Source organism: Oculina patagonica, chromosome 11, assembly GCF_052425735.1.
Source record: "Oculina patagonica isolate OP01 chromosome 11, crgOcupat, whole genome shotgun sequence".
In the NCBI taxonomy this organism is placed as follows: domain Eukaryota; kingdom Metazoa; phylum Cnidaria; class Anthozoa; order Scleractinia; family Oculinidae; genus Oculina; species Oculina patagonica.
Genome location: NC_135768.1, coordinates 7,496,150 through 7,521,287, shown reverse-complemented (window position 1 = coordinate 7,521,287; position 25,138 = coordinate 7,496,150). Strand labels below are relative to the sequence as shown.

The 25,138-nt window shown below is 38.8% G+C and overlaps 3 protein-coding genes across 3 annotated transcripts in view; all 3 read right to left on the bottom strand.

Annotated features, from left to right (window-relative positions):
• LOC144629544 (uncharacterized) lies at window positions 1-10,250 on the bottom strand. The gene is made up of 8 exons (XM_078487778.1): window positions 9,896-10,250; window positions 7,233-7,428; window positions 6,293-6,564; window positions 5,307-5,447; window positions 4,636-4,976; window positions 2,645-3,820; window positions 1,849-2,113; window positions 1-954 (listed from the first exon to the last, which is right to left on the bottom strand). Exons 1-8 carry the CDS (start codon window positions 10,073-10,075, stop codon window positions 544-546), a joined length of 2,982 nt encoding a protein of 993 aa, XP_078343904.1. The 5' UTR covers window positions 10,076-10,250; the 3' UTR covers window positions 1-543.
• LOC144629550 (solute carrier family 35 member G1-like) overlaps window positions 4,114-25,138 on the bottom strand; it is a 57,528-nt gene continuing 36,503 nt past the window's right edge. Inside the window, exon 2 of the mRNA XM_078487787.1 lies at window positions 4,114-4,131. The gene's annotated coding sequence lies outside the window, so the exon portion shown is untranslated. The remainder of the gene's footprint in view (window positions 4,132-25,138) is intronic.
• LOC144629562 (uncharacterized) lies at window positions 22,074-24,399 on the bottom strand. Its single transcript, XM_078487802.1, has 3 exons — window positions 24,206-24,399; window positions 23,122-23,233; window positions 22,074-22,457 (listed from the first exon to the last, which is right to left on the bottom strand). Exons 1-3 carry the CDS (start codon window positions 24,290-24,292, stop codon window positions 22,237-22,239), a joined length of 420 nt encoding a protein of 139 aa, XP_078343928.1. The 5' UTR covers window positions 24,293-24,399; the 3' UTR covers window positions 22,074-22,236.

Below are 25,138 nucleotides of genomic sequence, written 5' to 3'. Positions count from 1 at the left end.
GATGTGGGTTTGTTACAAATACCTTGGGCGGAGTAGCAACTAGCTTTAAACTACATCAGACAGCAGGTTGGTTGGTTGTCCTTTCGATACCAGTTTATAGCTGAAAACTGACTATCTGAGGACATGTTCACCTGGAACGACTAACTGTTTCTGTTTCAGCTGCAGTTGATTTGGTTTAAGTGTCCTAATATCAATCAACGTATGTCTAAAATAGTTAATCCATTAAAAAAATTCCAACTGTTTTTGGGAAAGCCGGTCTGAAGAGCAGTTCTTACACTGCAACAAATTCAAGCACTGAATAACCTCACTGAAGGCAATAGGCTGTACGACTGACTATCCTAGACAGTGGGCGTTTCCTGGGCAACTGATTCGCTATAAACAAAAGCCAGATCCCGGTATGCCGAGTATGACACTCGATGGCAACAATTTTTTTTTCAATTTGGTTTTGCTCTTTTGAATTTTTCATGCCATCTTCACCTCAATAATTGAAATGCATTATGACATGTACCGTATATATTTGTCCAAAATGAAAATACCTTTGGCCTACTTTACATATTGATGTTTAATTTCCTTAATTAATTCTTTACATTCTGTCGCTGTCCGTCTCTGACTTGGTTTGGCTTGCCAACAGGATTCCATGAGCTCGTTCCACTGTGCTGGAGGAGGATTGGGTACGAATCTCCCATCTCTTATGGGGGTCTGAGGCCGATATTTCTCCTCTATAATTCGTCGAAGGAATTCGCTTTTGTTTAGTTCGGAGAAGACTCTTTTCCCGAACCACATCTCCCACATGATGAGACCGAAGCTGTACATGTCCACCTTGTCACAGTACTGTTTGCCTTCAACTACTTCAGGTGCCATGTACAGGGGTGTCCCACATACGGTTCCCGTGATTCTGTAATTAAAATTGGCCAAGCCAAGGTCTGCCAGTTTGATGTGCTCACGTCTTGAAATCTGCAAATGCAATTTGAAAATCGAGTTGTTTGGAAATCAGTTTTAATTGAGAGGTAACAAATTTGTCCAGACTACAATATTTAATGAGTAAAGCTTGTGGAAATATTTTCAATATTAATATTAGCGAAAGTAATATACGACGTTTCGACATCGTCCGATGTCATTGTCAAGTGAAATGTTTGGCGTTAGTTCTTGCATATAAATACATATACAATTATGCAGATAAGGTGTCAAGTAGCTAAAGTGATAGTTAGGAAATTAAAAAAAATTTTGCTCTGATTAAACACACAATCAGACTTAATCAGAGCAAAATTGTTTGTTTAATTTCCTAATTATCACTTTAGCAACTTGACACCTAGCTGCATAATTGTATAGGTATTTATATGCAAGAACTAACGCCAAACATTTCACTTGACAATGACATCCGACGATGTCCAAACGTCGTATATTACGTTTGGTAATATTTATACAATATTAAATTCATTATATGTGGCAACAGTCATGAAAGACCATCTCTAATCAAGAGCCTTAACTCTTTACCAAGGGTGGTCATTGTATAGAGATTCATTTGTAATTCAGCATGTTACATGTGGGACGAGAATTCCAAAATTCACTTCTGCTTGTCTTAGGAAATTTTTCAACAAATGCATGGAAAATCAAAAGCATTTATCTGGAGTCCTGACTAGTTATTATTATTTTCAGTTCGTCTCACTGTTCAGAAACTACAGTCGTGTTTTGGCCATCAGTAGTTCTGGATGGTAGATTTAGGCGAAAAGGTCGTATTCACGCATTTACTTTATATTAATTGTTATTCTGATTGAATCTTAGAGAGTGATCACTTACGTGCGTTAAAAGAGTTAAGTGGGTATAGTATACTTCCGCTAGAAAACTCACTAGAATGTTGTCCAGCTTGAGATCCCGGTGAATAACGTTCTTGCTGTGAATAAACTCCAGCGCATCTAGGATCTGCTTGGTCCATTGTAATGTGTTGGCCACCGCGCTCGCAGTCCTCCACGGAATACATTTGTCGTTTTTGAAGATGTGGTTCTTGAGACTTCCAGTGCACAAGTCAAAGACCAGTTCCAAGGAAAGCAGTTTGTGATTATGAACATTCATGGCCACTCCATAGAACGCAACTATGTGCTTGTGCTCCAATTGCCTGTGTAAAGTAATGAAATGGAATGGAATTATCTTTGCAAAAGCATTGTACAAGTAATGAACGATACTGCTCAGATGTGTTTGTGGCCTAACCTAAATGTATGTGTGTGACAAGTGAAATGATTTAATGAGTTCAATCAACACCTTTAGAATGCCAGATTGCATTCTGTAAACTACTATGGACTGATTGCCACTGGTTACTTTTTTAAACCGCAAAAAATATTATTTTATTTCGGATAAAGACTCCTTTGAGTAAAAATTTGTAAACAAGGTTCTTCATGGTCAGTGTCAAGCCAACGCAACAAACCTTAAGAAATGATCAGGAAAACCTGAGTTGAAGATGGATTTAGGATGTGACTGGGAGAACGTTTAAGTGTTAATTAAACGATTCATAACATCTCACCCGGTAGAAGACATCTTTTGCCATTTGGTACCAAACCAATCTGAACGGCATGAACTCCATTCAACGAGGGTTTCCTGTACTATCTTACTAGGGATCAATATTACTTTCAGTATTTCAAGAGACACTTACTTCAACATGTCTGCTTCTCGAAGGAATGTGGCCACGTTTGATGGGTGTGGAGCTTCTCGAAGCTTTTTAACAGCAACATCTTTTCTTCCATGCCCGGGCTGGGTGAGTTTTCCTTTGAAGACTGTACCGTAGGTGCCTCCACCAAGACTGTCTCTCTCATTGTAACGAAGTCTTCTGACATCAATTTGGCAAGGCATCACCTGTATTCCATTTTGGATGGCATCAAACATCAGCATTTGGTTCATTTCTTGTAGCTTCCCATGAAACGGACCGTACTTATCCAGGGTTTCTCTATCCCTTTCTTCATCTTCGCTTCTTGTGAGATCCTTGCATCTCTGCTCATATTTGGTAATAAGCTGTTGATGGCATCTCTTGATGTTGGCAATATGATTCGTCTCCTCCGAGAATTTGTCTCGGACGTGATGGAGAACTTCGTCCTTGATGAAAGCCTCGAGAAACTCTGTGGACAGTTCTGTTAGGGCTTGAATGGAATTGTTTCTTAAATGCAGTTCCTTAAGGTGCTTTTCGATGACCAGGTAACCGAACACTGGTGCAGAAAGAACTCCCGCCGCCAGGCCAACGGGAAACAAAACTGGCATGAAGATTCCTAGAGTCAACACTAGGAATTTCTTCATTCTTGGATCTGAGGGCGAACACAGCCTGCCAGGACGAACCTCAAAAGGCATAAACTCGTCACCCGATTCACCAACAAGTACACGATCAATGTCACGGATGTCTTTCTCAAAATCGCAGAAACCTTGGTGGAATCGTCTCTCGAGATCTTCATGTGCTTTCGTAAAAAGTTTTTCTTTGATTTCCCAGTTCTCAAGAAAAGATTGGAATCGTTCCTCAATGCACCTACTGCAGATCTCCTTGATCTTTATGGCATTCGTTTTATGGCGATCGTCAATCTGAGGCAAGTCCTTGTCTGACCAAGTACAGAACCTACTCCTTACGCCATCTGATTGCAGGTGAGATGTCATCTTTTCACGAATGTGTTTGACATGATTGGATATTGCGTCTTCAATGTCTCGAATGAGAATGCCTTGTTTAAGCTTTTTGAGTTTCTCTTCGACTTCTTCGCGAGCCTTAATTCGTTCTTCCCCGTTTCGTTTGGCATTTCGTATTTCAGCTTTCAAATCATCTGACAAGTTGCAAAGCGCACCGCTAATCCAGCTGTAAAGATCAAGCAGAGAATGTTTTTACAATTACATGTTTTAGAGCGGTTTTCACTTGAGTGTCGAAAGTAAATTGCGTTTGCTTTGGTTTTGCATTCTACGCTTAGTGATTGGCTTAAAAATCTCGCGCCACTTTCTCCGCCAATCAGGAGTAAAACCAAAACCAATCGTGACTCGCTCGCGCACGTCCCCCTTCGTGCCAGCTACATGTATTTGCTTCAAGTTTTGATTGGTTCACTGGATTGTCTGTGTCCTTTGTGTTGGCAGAGTAATTACTTTGGTTTTGGTTTTACGACACTCAATTGAAAACTGCTCTATGAGGAATTCAAAAGCAATTTAGGGCTCTTTTCTATCCAAAACTAAAACAATAATGAAGCAACCTTTCCATTGACTTCAGCATATCTTAAAAATATTTAAAGAACGATCTGAATGTTTTCGAAGGCGACCCAATGTAGATTCCCTAAAAACTTCATCTCTGGGGATTTTCGACATGGACACGAACAATTCCTGAAAATTCTCGATTCTCTCGTTTGAAAAAATGCTAAGACAATTCGAAGACAACCTGCGAATGTTCACAAAGGTGTTCTTTCCAGGACAGTTAAAATGTTTTTGAAGAATCAACCTTCTAGAGTTATTTCCAAGTTACTTTTCAGAGACATAAATATTTTAATAAAATAAAAGGACATTTATCATTAAATTGACAAAATCGACATTTGTTTGTAAAATTTACAAAAAAAAATGATTTTTTTGCAAATGGTGTCTTTTGTTTCTAATACCTCAATTGAGTGTGGTGAAAATGTAAGTTATTCTTACCCATAGAAGTATTCTGTTTTTCTCTCGATACAAATGGGTAGAAGACGTTGTAGTCCGTTAATCAGGCCGTTCAGATCATCTCTCATCGCGTTAAACTTCTTTAGCACTTCGTCTGCTTTCTTCACCGACATTTTAATAACCTGGGATTTTTCATCAAGCTCGGGGATCCGTTCTTTGAGTTTGCCAATGATGTGTTTCTGGAGATCTTCTTTTTCAGTTTGGGTGACTTGTTTTTCCACTTCGTCCCACTTATTGCAGACAAACAGAGCAGACTCTGCCGTGATTCCACAACGTTTCTCTCCTTTGTATAGTTTTCTCCATTCCTTCAGGATACGCAAGAGCTACAAGATTTTAAACACACAAAAAACACTCAAATCAAAACGTGTGTCTGCAATCGGGTGGGAGTGGTCCATACCGCTGGAGCTTAGGCGAGTTTCTAAGTATTTAAAGTTGCTAGGTGTGTTTTTACTCCTCCCAATTCGTCAGGTTTGCCCCAACAGTTTGCGGGCTCCCATAATATTCTTGGACTCCTGTAAGAGTATCTTAAAAGTGTCCTCCCTATCCAAGAGCACGGCATAATGACCCCGGTCAGCGTACAAGTGGGGACCAATCAATCCCAAGTTGAACGCACGTGATGTGCAGTATTGCTTTAATAATGTTTACGAACTTACCCTGTCCTCCTGTAATCCTCCAGCATTTGTACTGTTGATGACGTAAATGAACGCATAGGCCTGTGGTAAATATTTCAAGGCTATCTTGCTAACATGTTCTGAATCACAAATACCTGGGCTGTCTACAATCACCACACCACCCTGGACGAAAACAAACATGGCATAAACTGTGTAAGTTAAAGGAGCAGTGACATACCGACAATAATGGTTTGGATTTGCAGAACAATACTCAACAAATAACAGGAACCCATTAGGAAGCGAGAATGACTAACAATGACGAGGATGGAAATGGATTACCGCTCGGAAAAAAATAAAAGTCGAAACTACATGAGATCTGGATCTGCGTGTCTCTACTCCCTCTAAAACATGTTTGAGTGTTGGTCCCTTTTTAAAACAGCCTAAACATTGTCAAAGAAGTCGGCAGGCTATCAATACAAAGTAAACAAAAGTATTGTTAATGCGCTAAATGCGATACAATTCTCGGACGTTTCAAGACTTCTTCATCAGCGTCAATTTTTTTTAACGCTGATGATGAAGAAACGGAAGTCTCGAAATGCCCGAGAATTTTGACATATTTAGCGTGGTTTTCAAAAACGTGCGAACTCTGAAATTCAATCCTCGACCAACAGTTTACCCTTTTTTGCTGCGGTTAATCATCGTAGCGGACCTCTCGGGAAACAGAAGCTCACTTCAACCAAGTCAAAAGGTCACGTCTGTCAGTTGTGATTTGTACATTTCGATCTATTTTGTTTTTTTATGTTTCGTTGGCTTTCTCCATTATTATGATTGACGGCAGCAAAATCAACGATCGTTTATAGTTGGATTTTGAACTTCATAGTTCACATGTTTCCGCCGTACACAGTTTTTTTTTCCTGATTTGTGTTTCTGCGAAGGCTAACACTGCCAGTTCGCTTCCATGACCTAGCTACTTGCTTTACCAAACAATTAACCAAATTTTGTAGCAAGCAAATTCTATTTATTTGTACCTTCAAAAGTGGATTGGGTATCTTGATCTCTATTTTCTCATACAAGGGCTCATCTTCCACTGGCATTTCAATGTACTTTTTAATCTCGTCAAACGTGCTCCCCGTTAGCGTGCGAGAAGGTTTACTGTGTTTAGTGAAGTGTATCACGGCTTCTTTTCTGGGTCGATACGATATTTCACAGATGGTGTGTGTATTTTGCATGATGCACGTGGGCAAAACGTGGTCATTCAATAAGAGATTGATAAGACTGCTCTTGCCGGCGCTTGTCTCTCCTGTTAGGGTCCAAATAGTAAGACTTTATTAATTTAATGGCAAACTGTACATTATAAAAAAATTGTAATTGGCGTTTTGTAATCAGAAATGGTCACGTGACCATCATTCCGTAAACATAACTGCTACTGCACTTTTGGAGAAATTTTTTTTTTTCGGGAATAGAAAGAGCGTTCAGAAATAAGCTCGCCTGCAAATGTTCAGGTTTATAGCTTAAAGAGGGGAGAACTTAAATCTCAAGATCAACTAAAAATTAAACTGTCATTGCTGACTCTTGTTTCGCATATTTATTCCGATCTAACCGATGGAGCTTCTGAAGAACTGAAACTTAGCATCAGTGGCATGTAGCTCCTCCTTAAGTGGGGTACTAGTCCGTTGTAGGTGTTTTCCCAGCCTTTTACGGCATTTTATATTTTTACAGCCAAAGTGTTGATTTTTGAATTTTTTTTTCATAGAACTATTTGGTAGATTTTTTTGTGATTTATAGTAGGCGTGGACTCCGGATCGAGTGGTCCGGGTTCGAGCCCTGGCCGGGTCACTGCGTTGTGTTGTTTTGCATGGCAATTCATTCTCACAATGCACAATGCTCTACCAAGCTAGATGGGTAACTCCCTCAATTAAGATACTCACGCACCCAGAAACTCGCGATAACAAAAACGATTAGTCTTACCAGCAATGAGTACAGTGTATCGCTTGTTCTGGAGGTCTTTAATGCACTCCTTAGCTCCAGACAGGAAATCACTTTTTTCTGTCCGATTTATCGCCGCAGTTTCTTCAAGAAAATTCTTCACTTTTTTGTAGTCCTCCTTTAAAATGTGTCGTCGGTCACGCGTTTGCTCCAGATCTGTTAAAATCCGGTCATATCCCTAAAATAGGAATGGCTCCATTAGAGAATACAGTACAATACAATACATTACAATGTAACATTGGGAAACTCTGACAACCAAAAAACTTCACTCATCCCGTATGTTTTGCGGAGTTTTGTAAATTGTGGGGTGATTTTTGGGGAAGTTTGGGAGGTGATAGTTTTTCTCAAAGGAATAGTAAAATTTAGACAAATAAGAAATATTAAATAATTTAATGTGATAAAAAATAATGTGATTAAAAATTGGTAGACGGACACCAAACAGTCTCCTGACAAGCTGGAGTGCTCTTGCGTGGGGGTCAACTGTCTGGTGATGTTTCCATTTTTTCTTCAATCACTTCTTTTCTTCTTGTAAATTAGCATTTTTTATCGCTTTATTTTCCTTTCTCATTCTCTAAGTGAAACCTGTTTTCGTGGATTTTGACTAAAGAATTTTAAAAAATAATTGAAAATGTCAAATTAACGGGAAGTTTATTATTAGTGACACTAAATCTTATTTGTTACGAAGCGTGTTCCTGCAGTTCTGTTTATTTTAATACGTCAATATGTCCATGTTGCAAACACTGAGAGCACGTAGGAATAATTTCTTCCGTATTCAAAAATCACGTATGATTCTTAGAAGCTAAGACGGAAGTTTAATTTGTGCCTTCTTTGAATCACTTCCCTTTTAGTTGACACAAGTCTCGTTTTGCGGCCTCCTCGTCAGCATTTTATATGGCCAAAAGAGGGATTTTTATCGCTTGATTTTTGTGTACAAGCCCCAGAGCTAAAAAAAAATACCGCCCTTGGCCTTCGCTTGAGGAAACAGCCACCTTGCTGACCCTTGTCTCGCTGGCTAATAGTTAAATAAGACAGAATGAAAGTGATTTCGATATTGGCGACTTTCACAACAGTATCGTCGCGGTTTTGCAGTGGACCCAAGTTATCCCCTTCGTTTTTTGTCCGAAAAGGGCTCATAAACCACAAAGTCGACAACAGGGTAAACCATGAAGCGGGCTTTCTGCTCGACCGTTAATGAATTATAACTTGTAAATTAACCTTTTTCATCGCTATACTTTCCTTTCTCATACTCAAAGTGAAACCTGTTGTCATATCAACCTGTTATCGTGGATTTTGACTTAAGAATTTTAAAACGTAATTGAAAATGTTAAATTAGTGTCTTCAATTCAACATCGGGAAGTTAATTATTAGTTACACTATATAATCTGTTTTGAAGCAAATAAGTTATTTGCTTCAAAACACGGAAGTGAACAAAAGTAACGAACAAACGCAGATTGCGTTACGAAGCGTGTTCCTGCAGTTCAAACACTGAAAGCTCGTGGGAATAATCTCTTCCGTGTTCAAAAATCACGTACGATTCTTAGAAGCTAAGACGGACGTTGGTGCCTTTTTTGAATCACTTCCCGTTTAGTTGACACAAATTTCCGTTTTGCGACTTCCTTGTCAGCTTTTCATATGGCCAAAAGAGCGTTTTTTGTCGCTTGATTTTTGTGTACAAGCTTCAGAGCTAAAAAAACTGCCACGCTTCGCTTGAAGAAACAACTACCTTGCTAACCCTTGTTTCGCTGGCCAAAAGGTAAATAAGACGGAATAAAAGCGATTGCGTTGATGGCGACCCTCACAACCCGTCGTTTTTGGCAGAAAGGGGCCCATTAAAAGGGTAAGCCATAAAGCGGGCTTTCTGCACGCCCGCTTAATGAATTATAACTACAAAAATTAACATTTTTTTCTTCAAAACACGGAAACGATCAAAATAACGAACAAACGCGGATTGCGTTACGTTGCGAGTTCCTGCAGTTCTGTTTATTTTAATACGCAAGTATCTCCATTTTGCAAACACTGTGAGCACGTGGGACTATTTTCTTCCGTGTCAAACATCACGTACGATTCTTAGAAGCTAAGACGGAAGTTTGTGCCTTCTTTGAATCACTTCCCCTTTAGCTGACACAAGTTTCCGTTTTGCTGCTTCCTTGTCGCTTTTCATATGGTCAAACGAGCGATTTTTGTCGCTGGATTTTTGTGTACAAGTCTCGGAGCTAAAAAAAAAAAACTACCGCACTTAGCTTGAGGAAACGGCCATCTTACTAACCCTTGTTTTGCTGGCAGTACATAACTCTGGTTTGTTCGAATTTTTCTAACCTTTCAGAGAATCAATCGTTCTAATAAGAGATGGTGTCAATATATCCAAACGATTTCAAGAAAATTTGTTTACAACGCCGGACACAGATTGCATCCGCTTTCAAGAAATGTAAATGACTCTGAAAAGAGATTTGGTGCGCAAGAAAATCAAATGACTTTATGCGGCGATCGCATGCAGCGATTACATGGAAATCTTACTAAATAGATTTTTCTTATTTTGATAACTAAAAGACGTTTCACGTGTTAAACTGACTTCCCATTGAATATATTTTAAATATATATAAGCAATTTCATTTGTAAGTGCTCGATTGAGCTCAAGCCTGCCATACCTCATAGAGCGTCCCATTTGTTTCCATTAGCTTTTGTATCCTCTCTTCTCGCAGTTTTGTCAGGTCCCTCTTGTCCATGCTCCTATCTGCCTCATATCCGTTTGGGAATAGAAGCTCTAAATCTTTCATAACATCAAAAATAGATTCCTTACGTTCGACTCTTGGCTTGGACTGCGCCATTGTTTTTCGTCTCGTCGTGGCTGTGCTCTTCACTGATGCAATTAACAAGTTTCGAGCGACTCTACACTGACTCTAAAGGACAAACCATGTCACTCACATAATGGACTCCGAATGCGATTTAAACGCCGAGAACTTTCTTTGGATTTCGTGCTGAACAGATCTAGAATCGAGTTGACAAAGACTGTTTTGCATGATTACACATTCTGAGCGAGCTGCCAGACACATACTGATATAAAGGGAGTCAATGAAATTTGAAACAGGAAGTAGTTTGACCACTTTATTTGCTTCAAAATACGAAAGCGATCAAAATAACGAACAAACACAGATTGCGTTACGTAGCGTTTTCCTACAGTTCTGTTTATTTTAATGCGTCCGGCAAAATACACGATATCTCCATGTTGTAAACACTGAAAGTTCGTGGGAATAATTTCTTCCGTGTACAAAAATCACGCTGAACAGATCTACAATCGAGTTTAGAAAGACTAAATATATTTTAATTCTGAGCGAGCTGTCAGACACATACTGATATAAAGGGAGTCAATGAAACCACTATTTGCATGCATTGTGATTACCGCAAAGAGAGCATTTGGATTATGTCAAGAGAACAACAAACTTTATTTGACAGGAAATTTTTGACAGGAGGAAAGAAAGAGAAAGGCAATCACTTGGAATAACAAAGTTCCGAGCACAATTTCTGCTCTCTTGACGAAAGTCTCTTTGGGTAGGTATTGTAGCAACTTTTATCCTATCATAAGGTTATTCTGGTGTAACACATCTTAATTTTAAACCTTTCCCCCCCCCGGGGAAATAGCATTTTTCTGCTTTGTCATTTGCCTCACTCAGTGTCTCATGAAACAATGTATTACCGGTCACAGAAATACAAATACAATAGAGCTACACAAGAACTGACAAATGACAAGAGAGATTTCAGTCAAGAAAGGCTCTAAAGAAAGAAGGACATGGAAATATAAACAAAGAAACCTCTGGACTGAAAGCACATCTAAGTATAGATATTGATAGACCGCGTTTAGAATGTTGTGCAATAACTAGGTAAAAGGCCTTAAAGTTGAAAAATAAGGTTTTCATTTTCACTGTTGAAAATTCAAAACTCCTCTTCTACCCTCGTTTATTTGGGACAAACGAAAGCTACTTTTCGCTATATGTCCTTGCTCATTCTTTCTTTTCATCCTGAATAAAGTAAATCCACCAAAGTTAAGACGATATATATCAAAGGCTGGAAGAATTTATATTCCCGCGGGCCTCTAAGGCGAAGTTGGGCAAGCAACTTTAGTTTGTTTTTAAAAAACTCATTAATAATTCATAAAGAAAATACAAAAGAAATTAATGTTTAATGAGTGTCTTTATATCTGATAAAGATACGGCTAAACTTTACGTCCAATTTTCTAGGCCAAAATAACCCCAAATCTAAAGATTAGTGCAAGAATGAGTTGATCTACATCAGAAGATTTTTAAGCCGATCAATAAATTCGCAGTTAGCATAGGCGTACGGGCCGGGGGGGCTGGGGGGGCTGCAGCCCCCAACTTTTGGGCAACTCAGATTTTTTGGGCAGCAAGAGAAATTTAGGCAAAGCCAGTTCTTAAAAAAGTTCCATGTCTATTTCGAAGAGATATATATTTTCTATTTAAAGTCGGCGTGGTAAAGCCAGTTATATTCACCCGAGACAGTGAATTGAAGGGGATCATATGTTGATTGATATATACGTATTTGTAATTTTTCTGTTTCGGCATAACTTTCTTGAATTGAATGATATCGTAGATTATCACTGGAGACTCTCGAAGATTTGCCGGATTCACGTGCTATGCAACCACTGTCTCATTACCACGGGCTTGACGTACCGAGAGCCAGTGAAATTAACGCCCGTAGTTTCGTAAAAATGTACGCGACAGTGGAAACAATTCCGCATCTTACATGCGTTTTTTTGTTTAGAACTCGACTTGTGCCGTATGCATATTAGCCAGCGGTACAAAATCGTAAGCGGGCCTATTGCCACCGTATTAAGAGCTACTACGCGTCTACTACAAGGTGCTGTCCGGGCTTGAGCTCAGGTTTAGCGGAAATAACCAGGAAATACTCTGTGCTTTGGAAATATCTGTTACAGTGAAACACCTGATAAAGAAAGCTTCTCCCGCGTTGCTAAATTTTACAAAACTGACGGCGAGATTCTGGAAGGCGCTCGGAAAATTTACGCGAGTTTTCGTCATGTGCGCGGATAAGGCTACGTGACTGTTTCAGAAATGCTGGAGATAAAGCACGAGAATGATCTATTTGATATGTTTCCAGAGTTTTTTAATGTGGTACATATCCTTGCAGTGATACTTGCTACATCGTGTTCTGAAGAACGATCATTCAGTGCGTTGCGCAGATTCAAAACCTACGTACCTTGGCAGCACCATGGGGCAACAAAATGTCAGTAACATGGGACTTATTAACATTGGAAGGGCATATGCCAACTCTATAGTCAACAATGACATGGATCGTATCATTCAGTGATATCTTCGGCCGTCGAAATGGCAGAGACAGCTATTTCTTTTAACGTGTTTTATGAGCTCATATGGTAGATTCATTTTAAAGAATATTTTCACTTCATATGTAGTCCTATGTTAGAGCATCATATGTCCCTCGTTTCTTTTCGACTGTTTCGTAAAAATTTGGGCAACTTGCGAAAAATTTTTGGGCAAACGGTTCACCGCCCCCCCCCCCCCTGACAAAAATTGCCCGTACGCCTATGAGTGTTTTATCAAGTCTAAAACACTCGGCTGCGCCTCGTGTTTTAAACTTGATAAAACACTGCTGCTCATTTATTATAAAACATTACATAATTCTTCAGTGTACAAAAAGAGCAAGCAAACGGATTATTCGTCACGACAAAGGAATCTGTTTCTAATATGTAAACAGAAAACTATAGCATAGACTTCTGGTTTAAATTAATGGTATTAATAAATAACATGTCTGGTGCCCTGTCAGAAAAAAATGCATTTGACAGTTTTTCTTTCGACAAAGAAAATAAAAAAATATTCCTTTGCATTTACTAAGATCTAAAGGTATACATTATCAAGTGTACGTCCTCCCTTTCCTAAAAAAACACACGATATATTTAAGGGACACTGTCACCAGTTTTACTTAAAAAACTCAAGAGCCGAAAGACATATGGAAACTACGATTAGTGGTCCAATTTTGTTAATAATCACCCTGCCAGTGTACTGAAGCGATAAACAAGTGTTATTATTGTGGCTGGTTTTTTTTTTCAAGTTTTGTCCCTGTGGACTGGAAAAACAATTAAAAATTATTATGGCTCCCTTCTTCTTTCAACAAAAAATTACTTTATATCTCCGACTTGATGAATAAAACTGCTGGAGCGATCTGTGGTCATAGCTTAAAATATAAAAATGTTTAAAACAGATCCAAAAATATAAAAGGACTAGCTGACTTGATGAAGCTCTCGGGATAACCGTTAGCTTTTAAGTCATTAATAACGCGCTGTTTCTCGTTTTGTCTTTGCGTAGTTGTTGATGGAATGCACCTAGCTCGGTCCATTAGAGTCTTAACGACAGCTCTCTTGCTTTGCGCTGGGCTGTGTGAATGGAAGTCTAAATACTTGCTCGTATGTGTGGTCTTGCGGTATACACCCACCTCGATCCTACCATCCTCATTAATGGTGGTGTTGGTGTTCTGGAGTCTTTACATTCTTTCCTCGACAAAAACACCATAAACGAAAGAGCGCCCTTCCCAAGGGTTTACGCATCGCTAGTTACTCCCCAGGGGGGCAACGAACAATAACGTCAATGCAACTTATTAGAATTCTACGAACCTTGCAAAATCCATCATTCTCTGAAGAAGACCGCAGAAGGCGATCGAAAATTTAGAGTATCCTTTTATATTTTTATCCTTTTTTATTATTTTGATCGCCACAAAAGCCTTAGCAATGCGGTTAAGAAAGGTCCTGCCAAATATTATTAATAATGCACAAACTGGATATTTACCAGGCAGATTCATTGGGGAAAATATTCGGCTCATATCGGACATTCTCTATTACACGGCAGATCAAAATTTAGAAGGTATCGCTCTGTTCATAGATTTCGAAAAGGCCGCGTTTTGACAGCTTAGAGTGGGTGTATCTAGACAAAGCCTTAGATGCCTTTAATTTCGGACCCGATTTCAAAGAGTGGATTAGAACACTTTACAACAATATCTCCAGCTGTACGATAAATAATGGTTACGCTTCCAGACCCTTCACACTCAAGAGAGGAGTTAGGCAAGGCTGTCCGTTATCCGGTCTCCTTTTCATACTGGCTGGTGAAGCATTATCTTGCGCGATAAGGTCTCGCTCTGATATAAGAGGGATCCTAGTCGCTAACAAAGAAATCAAATTATCACAGTATGCTGATGACACAACCGCCTTCTGTAAAGACGAGGCTTCCCTTGAGAAGCTGCTCGAGGTGCTTAAATTGTTTGAGGAATGCAGTGGACTTAAACTCAATTCTTCTAAAACAGAAGCGTTATGGTTGGGGAAGAACGCGCAAAATAAAGTGCTACTATGATCAAAATTTTACCTTCCCTTTTCTCTTCGGTTTTGGAAAGTACTTACATTAAATAGTAACCTTGCCAAATTTTAAGTTCAAATTCGAATTGGAAGACCACTTATTTCACGCGTAAACTTCGACTTCGGCTTGCCGCCATTACTAGATTCAAAAATGTCCGAGGACCAAATAGAGATCTGGAACTAGTTGGGGCGAGAGCATGCTGACGTCATATGCGCATCAACAAAATGGCTGCTTCGAAGTCTGGAGTGACCGATCTGGAAAAACATTGGTTTTCTTTTTAATCTTTAGTGATGTAGAAGCCTTATCTACTGCGCAAATGTTTTTTAAACATACTTCAAGGCATCTCCAGATCACTTTTGCACAACATAGTGGCAGAAAACAACTCAAGAGGCGGAATTTCGTGACATCTTAACTCGCCCGAACCACGCAAGATGAATAATAGATCGCCTGATAACTTTGAGGGAAACTTGTACTCTTGGAAATGCTTTATAGATATTTCTCCCTGCAACCATTGTGAGTTTAACTTCTTCAACTATCCAAGGGAAGTGAATAGAATAGAACGCTTCGAATTATCTACAGTGAGTTTACGGTATTCGCTACTTTTTAGAAGCAAAACATTGGGTGAGTGGCGTATAAATTTACTTCTGTTGCTCAAGCGCTTGTGTTCTAGAATAGTCATTTTTAAATTAATTGTAAATACTCTATGTCAAAAAAGGTAATTTTTGGACAAATCGGCCTGTATGTTTCTGAATTATATCCTCTATTGTACAAATAAACTTAAATAAATTCGCACGAGGCGGTACATTATGTGAAAGTACATACAGAAGGGATGCAAAGCTAGCAATATCTTTTTACTGATTATATGTACTGAGAATGTTTCCATTATAGTCCTCTGTATACTCTGCAGTCTTAATAAACTCACCAGCACGTCTTCAGTGTTGGTCACTTGTTTATTTCTGCCATGCAATGTAAAACACTACAGTAGGACTGTACTTAATTCTGCACGTAGAATAGTATTCATAAACATTTTCTGAGAAGTAAACTCAGGATAGAACACTGTTAGCCTGTCTCAGAGACATACATGCTATCCGGATTTTACTCAGTAAATCTTTATTATATTTAAGTACAACAGGGGCCATGAGCTATAATTATGACCTGTGCCAATCACTTATGCTGTGTGCAACAGAGCACTGTTGAAATCCTAGCTACTCTTTATTTTAAGTTTGCAATATATTTATTTTTGGCATGCTCTTTTTGTTCATAAGTTGAGAATGTAGTAGCCAACAATAAATCATGTGAATGTGCCAGAGAACTCCTGAGCTGCTTTTCCATAATAATTACTAACACAAGTACAGTCAAATCTGTACCATAAATAAAAATGTTGTATTGATTGAGGTGCAGTGGCCTAAGTGTAAGTTGTTGGACTCCGGATCAAGCGGTTCAGTGTGAACTCTTACTGGTGTCATTGTGCTGTGTTCTTGGGCAAGACTACTCTCATGGTGCCTCCTCTCCAAGTGTAGAATGGGAACCGGCAAATTGATGGTGTGAGGAGAGGGGGGGGGTTAAACCTTTGATGAGCTTATACTTGCATCTCATCCAGGGGGGAAGTAGAAATACTCCTACTTAACCAGGATAAGCTTGCTTGATGGGCAACTAGACTTGCATGCAGACCTTGCCTTTTTGTAACAAGGGGGTAATTTTGAGGTCACGCAGGACCCTTGCAACCATTATATATGTATATTTATTTAAAGAGTATACACGAACTGTGAAGCCGACAACAAATAAAGTCAAACCTGTACCATAAATAAAAATGTTGTCATAGTAATGGGGTAGTTGTATTGATTTAGGTGCGGTGACCTAATGGTCAGTGCGCAAGACTCTGAATCAAGCCGTTCAGGTGTGAGCCCAAACCAGTGTCATTACATGTATGTGGGGGGAGTGGGGAGGTTAAACCTGTGATGCAATTGTACTTCCATCTCATCCAGGTTGCTTAATCCTACTTAAACCAAGATATGCTCTGGCCTGATGGGCAACTAGGCTTGCATGCAGACTTTGCCTTTTTGCATCAAGGGAGCACATTTAGAAGCACATTTATGGGAATTAACCCCTTATGGAAGGAGAAAACTGTCTCCAATAGGGTGTCTGTTTATTTAGGGTGGTACACGGAGCTGGCTTGTTTACAGTCACGTTAAGTTGACACAAGATTAGTCCCAAAATTGAACCCTCAATTACATACACATACTGCAGATGCACAATGTACTGCCAGTGATATTCTCTAGAAAGAGCCACTGTCATATTGCATATGATACCATATTTTCTCGAGTAGACGCCAGACCCCGACTCAACGTGGGCTTCATTTAAATGCCGGTTCAAAACTGGAAACGTTTGATCAAGGTCCCAGTGTTTGTTCGAGGTCCAGGTGTTCCCGTTTATGAGCTTAAAACTCCTTATTTTACTTGCTCCCATGTTGTGCATATATTGTTTCAGTTATTTGTATCATCAAAAATCATGGGGCCAAGAGGAAAACAAATGGGTGAAATGAATAAGAAAAACTACTCCTACCCAGTTTTGCTGCTACTTGTTGGTCAGTTTCATAACATTGTCAGTAAATAGAGTGAAGGACTCTACAGTGTTCAAATAGTTTTCTTATTTTAAGAAACAGGAATACTGAATGCTGGCTGAAGCTGGATGTCTGAAGTGTTATCACCCATTAAAACACTTAGTTTTAAAAAGGTTTATTACCTGACTGTATTGTAGTCAAGGAAGGTAAAACTGTATAAAACTCAAGGAGCTAAATCCATTGATCACCTGCACCATCTTGTTGACTTTAATTTTTCTGTATAAATTTCACATTATTTCATGTTTATCAAGCTTTTTTCGGAATAAACAGCTGAGATAGATTTCTAATTAGCTCATTATGCCCATGGCGTGTATGATAGATTACAAGAATGAAAACAACAGTTAAGATCATTTCAATCCTTCGCAAACGGCAATAGCAACCTACATGTATATGCAGCTCTATTAATTCAAACATTGCAGACATTTAATCATAACTATTCAATTATGTTTTTCTCGTCATACCATGTATTCAAACGTATGTAGTCCCTGAATCGCCGTTCCTCTTCGTTCTTCGAGGCTTCTTCGGTGCTTCGATCGGACAAGAAGACGGCAGCTTCGTTGTAGGCATACAGCGCCAAAACCTCATCGAATCACAGGCGGCCCAAGCTCTCTATCAGATTACCTTTGGACGTGACTCTTGCTTACGAGCGGTGTTGTGTTACAAAGATTCGATTTATAAGGGTTTGTATGGGAAACAACGGTTTTGCTTTAAAAGTAAAAAAAAAATGTATATTTTGTGAATAAAGTTGACTTACCCTGATTCGTTGTTTCATTCTTTGTTGTCTGCCAGCTTCTCAGGTCGATACAACGCGTTTTCGGCGAGTTATCGTTTTTTACGCTTTCTCGTACAAGTTTAATTTGTGCGACCAAGTAAATTTTGCAAACAAGCTAATCAAAGTTAAGAAGCTATTTAATTTATGGTCACAAAGGGATTTATCCCTGTATGGAAAAATAACAATAGCTAAAACGTTGGGTTTATCCAAACTCATTTCTTCTAGCGCTTGTCTTCACACCCCACCTTATGTTATTGACGCCGTTAACAAATTGATAGCAGACTTCGTTTGGAACGGTAAGAAACCGAAAATAAAAAGAGACACGCTTATCGGAGCAAAAGAAAAAGGAGGTTTAGATTTGCCAGAATATGAAATAATCGCAAAATCATTACTCTGTGCCTGGGTAAAGAGAATGCAAGATGGTGCAAATGAGGATTGGATGATAATTCCTTCCTGGTATCTGAAAAATGTTGGAGGCCCTCTCATTTTCGACTGTAGCTATGATCTAAGTCTTTTAGAACTAAAAAATATGCCAGCTTTCTACATTGACATCTTAAAAACTTGGGCAGAAGTTCATGATGTTAAATCCGCCCCTCTAGATAAACATGACATTAGGGAAGCCATTATTTGGAATAATAAAAACATAACCATAGCAGGCAAATCTGTATACTGGGAAAACTGGCACGCTGCTGGAATTCTTAGAATCAAAGACTTATTAGAAGAAGACGGCAAATTCCTCTCATATGGCAATTTTCTTAGAAAATTTGGCCTCGCTACGCCATTTACCAACCTCTGGGGTTTAATAGCAGCAATACCATTAGGGTGGAAGCGCGAATTACAATCTACTAATGGTGGGAATCGACAAGAAGGAAAATCGACTTTTCTTCCTGGTCAAACACTCACCAGTAAAAGAGCTCGGAATATTCTTATTCAAAAGAAATTTAAAGAACCTTTAGCTAGTTGTAGGCTACAAAGGTTAGGTGTAGAAGAGATGAAGATCAGCGCAATTTAAAAACTACCATTTAGAATAACACGGGAAACGAAACTAAGTATATTTCAGTTTAAGATAATTCATAATATTTTACCGTGCAGAAACCTCTTATATAAAATGAACATATCAGAATCTCCCCTTTGCGAATTTTGTAACGAATTAGAAACACTGTCGCACATGCTAGTGAACTGCTCCCGTATACGCGACTTTTGGAATTCAGTCTTATTTCGGTGGAATAGTCAAACGGACGACAATTACAATTTTGATGAATTAGGAATAATGTACGGCTATAATCCCGGAAGTTCTGGCTCCTATATCTTTAATTATTATATTCTACTTAGCAAAAGATATGTCTTTCTACAAAAATATGAGCACAAATTACCTAATCTCCCTCTCTTTCTTGAGTTAGTAAAAGAAAAAATGTTAATTCAAAGATCAATCGCACATGCGAAAGGACAAAAAGAAAATTTTTTGAATTTATGGAAGCCTTTACTGTCAATAATTTAGTTACAATAGTTACGTAAAACGTGTATCGCATTGTTACCTCTGTATTTTTTATTCATTTATCTTTTGTATTTTTTTTTCGTGTATTGTCAAGTGTATCGTGTTGAAAAGTAAAAATACAATTAAAAAAAAAAATCCTTTTATATTTTTAGACCTGTTTTAAACATTTTTATATTTTAAGTTCCGACTTGATATACTAGGTGCATTACGACGGCGGCGTATTTTCCGTATGTCACACTTGGGAGTGGCATATCGCTCCTTGACCTCACGATTCGCGCCTTTTCTCGATCCTTTGTTAAAGGAACTTGGCTTCTTGTGTCGTTTGTTAATAGCAAGCATCGACAAGCAGGTTTAATTTGTTTTAAGCGACAAAAAAATGAGTTTGTTGAAATTTTAAGAAAAAACTTAACGAGAACACGATAGTGGAAACCTTGACGATTTCATGGTTTTGAAAGGGAATTCTCCGCAGGGACTCTTTGCGCGCCAGGGTTCAACTCCTATAAAGGGCGCGCGGAAGCTGACTCGTCCCCAGTCGTCTCTTATGCGAAAATTGCAAGACGCGAAGGATGATGGGAAGGAGGAAAGGCGAGAGACGACTGGCAGATCCTGTTTCCAAGATGGCGGACGGATTAATGGCGGTGTTGAGATAAAAATAGGCACTATTAGTTAGAACGCTTTCGGGCGCTTTAAAACGCCACAAACTGCTCTTCCACGATATATCTAACAATCGGTAATTTTGTTTATCCATATGACACGACTAGTATTCGCCCATCCCACAACTCGACGCGTACGATTGCCCAACTACAGTGTAATTAATCTTTCCCGCCGTGGCCAGGGTAATATAGAGACCTCAATTTAACTAAAACGCTTTCAGTCTAATTGAAATACCGGTAAGCGTCAACAGAATTTTCTTCATTTCTTTTTTGGCGAGAAAGTCAAACTTAAACTGAAAAATATTAATGTCTGACAGTTTCCTGTTGAAAGTGTTATGTTTGGGTCAAGGGGTCACGGCTAAATCTGTTTTCAGTTGTTACTTTTATTTCCAGTCAAAGCTGAAAAAATCCTTGTTTTATGAATTGAGCAAAATGGTTTAAAGCTTTGTTGGCCCAATTTATTCTGAAAACAAGGTACTCGGTTTTTTCATGGAATAAAACACGGGAATAAATGGTCACGGCATTCGCAGCATGATCATGTTGTAATTTCTAAACTCATGCAGAGAGAATTTTATTGACTCACAAACGAAAACACATCAACATTGTAATCCAGAATTATAGGGATCCATACCTTGCAATGATTACAAAATGATACTTGTGATTTTTCCTCTCTTCGAATATTCAAATGTTTCCAATGTTTCTGCTGGTATACCATCCAGTAGATGTCAACATACAGCAACATAGCTAGCGACAATTTAGAGCGGTTTCCTGGAGCGGTTCAAATCAGCGGCAAACGCGTACAAGCCGATATTAAAGCACAAATCGCTACAACTGTTGAACAAAACTAAGTGATGTTTGAGCGATGCAATATATTTCTTCTCGTAAATCAATTGAAGCCGCCTTCTACCGTCCTGAAACCTTCCTTGGCTTTTTCTCAGTGCGATAAAGAAAAGCCGTTAAAAGTAGCTTTCTAGCCGCCAAATACCTCTGAAATTTTACCTGGTACGTGAATTAGGGACCCTAAATGTATCTAGCCAAAAATATACCCGAAAAACGGCCAGTGCACACTTTTCGACTTTTCAACACACTTTTCGACTCACGATCTGCCAGTCGTCTCCTTCGCTTCTTCTCTTCCTTCCCATGATTCCCTCCGTGTTGAGCAATCGACTCAAGACGGACTCAAAAGACGACTGGGGACGAGTCTGGCGCGGAAGAGAGAGTTCAGGGACTGGACTAGGAATTTCGCAAAGTGCAAGATGTTGTAAAGAAATTATAAAAAGAGAAAAGCAGTTGAAAACTATCGGCAGTCAAGCAAGTCAAAGTCAGTGATTTTTTCAGTTCTTATGAGTTATTTCGTTGACAAGTATTTTGTTTGATTGGAATTCAGTTAGTGTTTTTATACCCTGGGCATAGGTGCCTTTTAATTTCTTCGAAGACGAACGGTGATTTGTAAAACTAGCTCAATAATTCGAAAACAATGAAATAAAAATAGGCAATATCAACTACATCTGGTCTCCATATAATCTTTTTCGCCACCGTGTAATATCCTAATGTATTTTTTTGTCTAGTTTCTTTTTTTCTATTTCATCTGATTTCCGGTTTTAATAACATAGTTGTAGTATAAGTAGCTTTTAACCTAGCCTCGAAGAGGGCCACAGGTTCAACAGCTTTAACTGTAAATAAGTGCTTCCCTTCAAATAAAGTTGTTGCTATATATTTGTTATTTTTCTGAGCAGCAAGTTTATTAGACCTATAGGATGCTATGGGGCTGGTTACTTCAGTGAGTGTGGTTAAGTTTATCCAAAAAGCTTAAGAGCGTCGACTTTTAAGAGACCCAAAGAAAACTAAGATTACATTGGTCAATAGATACTACAAAAATCGCATTCTGAACAGGATCACTTTGTCATGCTCTTTATTAAAATATCACTGATGCCATACATAGCAAGTCTTGTAAGTTAATATTTGGCATATGGGTTGCCCTAGTTTTGTTAAATCCTCTGTCTAACACCGCTATGTAGGGGCTGCCTGTGGTATGAAGGGATTCCTGTGATTCCTCCATCACTTGCAGCAAGCTGTGATGTACAGTTCTCCGACCCACTGTCCGTACTTACCGCAGGGCCCATGGCACTGGATCTTGCTATCTCCAAACGTGGCCGGACGGACGTATGAGAGAGTGTGTGACCACACCTTCAGAGCACGCATGTGGCCCGAATGACGAGTGAATCCGGCTGGGCACGTTCCTTTAGCCAGAATACAGTAATGACCAGGAGGCCATTGACCTGTAAGGAAAATATATTACTTCGTTTAGGTAAAAAAGTTAATTCTCGCGAGCTTCAATCATTGTCAAAAGTAGTTGACACATTGACTTCGCATTGCAGTTTTTATGGCAAATTAAGCACTAGTTTTCAAATTTTATTACACTCCGACAAAATACCCCATCTCCCCATCTAATATTGTATGACTGCAGCATAGGGTTTTCAAAAACAAACTACAACATTGATAGGAGGAGAGGGGGTTGGGAAAGAGACGGGAACAAGTGAAATTATTCCATATGTCATTAAAATGGGGCCCAAAATGACAATGTGTCAATACTTTTGTCACTTAGTGTAGGTGACGTATCAAGCCGATGTTTACATACAGGAGGGAAAGAACACTGTGACAGTACAATGTTTTGGCCAAGATTTTACGAGAACACGTTTTTAAGCCTTTCGACTCAGACAAATTGTAAGCGTGACTCACGCAAAAGGCAAAACACTTTTATGATTGGTAACGTATGACAGCTAACTGCCGAGATATGAAAATGGGCATCCTAAATGATTTCTACACCAATTACAGAACAAACATCCTTGTCATTCAGTTATAGGCTTCCCTCCTTGGGTCGTAGTTGGGGTTGTTATTAACGTAAAGCCAGAGAAAAAAATAGTTTAAAATTTACAAACTTACCAATGGCCTGCTGCAATTGTTGCTTAGTTGCTTCAAGGTCGCTTTTGACGCTCTGCAACAGCGACGCTTGGATCTGAAGATAGCTTGCCAATACTGGTAAACACTCAGACTTCTGTTGAAAAGGAAGAAAAATGTTTATAATGTTACGTGGAACGGAGCCAGAGGTAATTCAGAATTGAATTGTAAAAGAGCACTCGCTTAGACACCACGGAAGGTATCGAGAATCTTCACGGTTTTCTTCAAACAGCAAACAGCTAAATAGCCAACTAACTACTTTCTACAATATGCAAGCTTTTTATGCCATCTTAGGGTACGCTTGGGACTCAGCCAAACTTTAGCCAGGTGGCTAAAAACCAAAGTACTCGGATGCACATCCCAAGCGTATGCAGCTGACTTCCTAAGGCAAGCAAAGATTAACCAATCGGACCTAGAAAAAATACGACTATTTTAAGGCAAAGTTAACCTTGGTTCTAATTAAGGAAAGTAGTAGTCAAGGTTGCAAGAAAGACAAAAACATGTTCACAGGTGAGTTGTTTTCTGAACGTCGAATTTCTGGGCAAACAGAAACGATGTGTCGGCTAATCTCAGCTTGCCAAAACGAACCTCAATAGCCATGTCGAGATACCTTATCTTTTTAACATTGATCGGAGAATAAAAAGTGAAGTTTTAGAATGGCACGGAAATATTATGATTCCTGAACGCTGTGTAGTCGGTGTCTAAATAATCGAATTAATGAAATAAAGTAAGGGCCCGAAAAAATTGATAAGAGGAGCTGCTATCCAACTTAGAGGATAAGAGTGGGTTAATGCTCTTCGACAGGGAATAAAGTCGCCTAGATATCTAGCGATAGATATCTGTGTATGAAACTAATATTCTAGCAACTGGCATTGTATTGTTTGTAACTTTTCTTATTGAACGACCTATTGGAGAACTATGTTGTGGGGAATATGACGAGAAGATTATTTAGTTATTTTCAGCCTGCAGTTTTTCAGATGTTGTGTCAAATAATCAGCGTTATGAAATAAATTCACCAAAAATAAACAAAATTACCGAAACGAGTAATATAATCATCCGTTTTTCCTACCTGGCAAGTTGATGGAGTCGTGGCATTACTCTGCACGTCTCTTGCGACAAGAAATAAAACGAACACCAAGGCTATCAAGCTCTTCATCTTAGTGAATGTCGATCTAATCTGCTTTTCAATCAACGGAAAATCGAGCTTCGGTGAAAGAAGACACTGAAAAAGCTCTTTGAGAATCTGCCTCGTATAACAAAGACACGTAGCTTCACAGTATCCTATACATACATATGCGATCTGCACTACCGGAAGTGAGTCATCTAAAAATGAAACGTGCATTTACAGGTATTCGAGTAGAATAAAAACAATCAAACTACTTTAGCTACGACGAAGTGAAATAGTATGCTTAATTCAATAACAGAAGGCCCTAACGTCGACAAAATACAATGGGTGAATGTTATTTTTGCTACATCTCATACTGTTATGTTGCAATAGGGACGAATAGATCGAAGAACTCTTTTTCTCTGGTGAGCTATACTCAATATTTATTGACTTTTATATTACCACAGATGACAACTTCAGGCACACTGTTTACACCTGCATATTGAATTTGAATACCGACGGACGGAAAACAATTTTCCCGCGTGCCTGAAACGTATTCAAATTTGGTATAAACTACCCTGTTCGGAGCAGTGTAGTATCGCGAGAGGAGAATTTTAACATTTTAATTCAATCCACTTTATATTACTCTCAGTAAAATCGCAAAAATAAAGTAAAGTTTCCATATTTCCTTGTTAGCACTAGTAAAATTAGTAATTTTAAAAACACGAAACAACTTTTTAAAGACATGTTTCGGCATGACTCATGCCATCTTCAGTTTATTGAGAATTTAAAATCTAGGGCTTTCCCGAAAAAAAAAACATGACATTTAATAACAATTTATATTAAAGGCTGGAAAAATTTATATTCCCGAGACGAAGTTGTGCAAACAACTTTGGT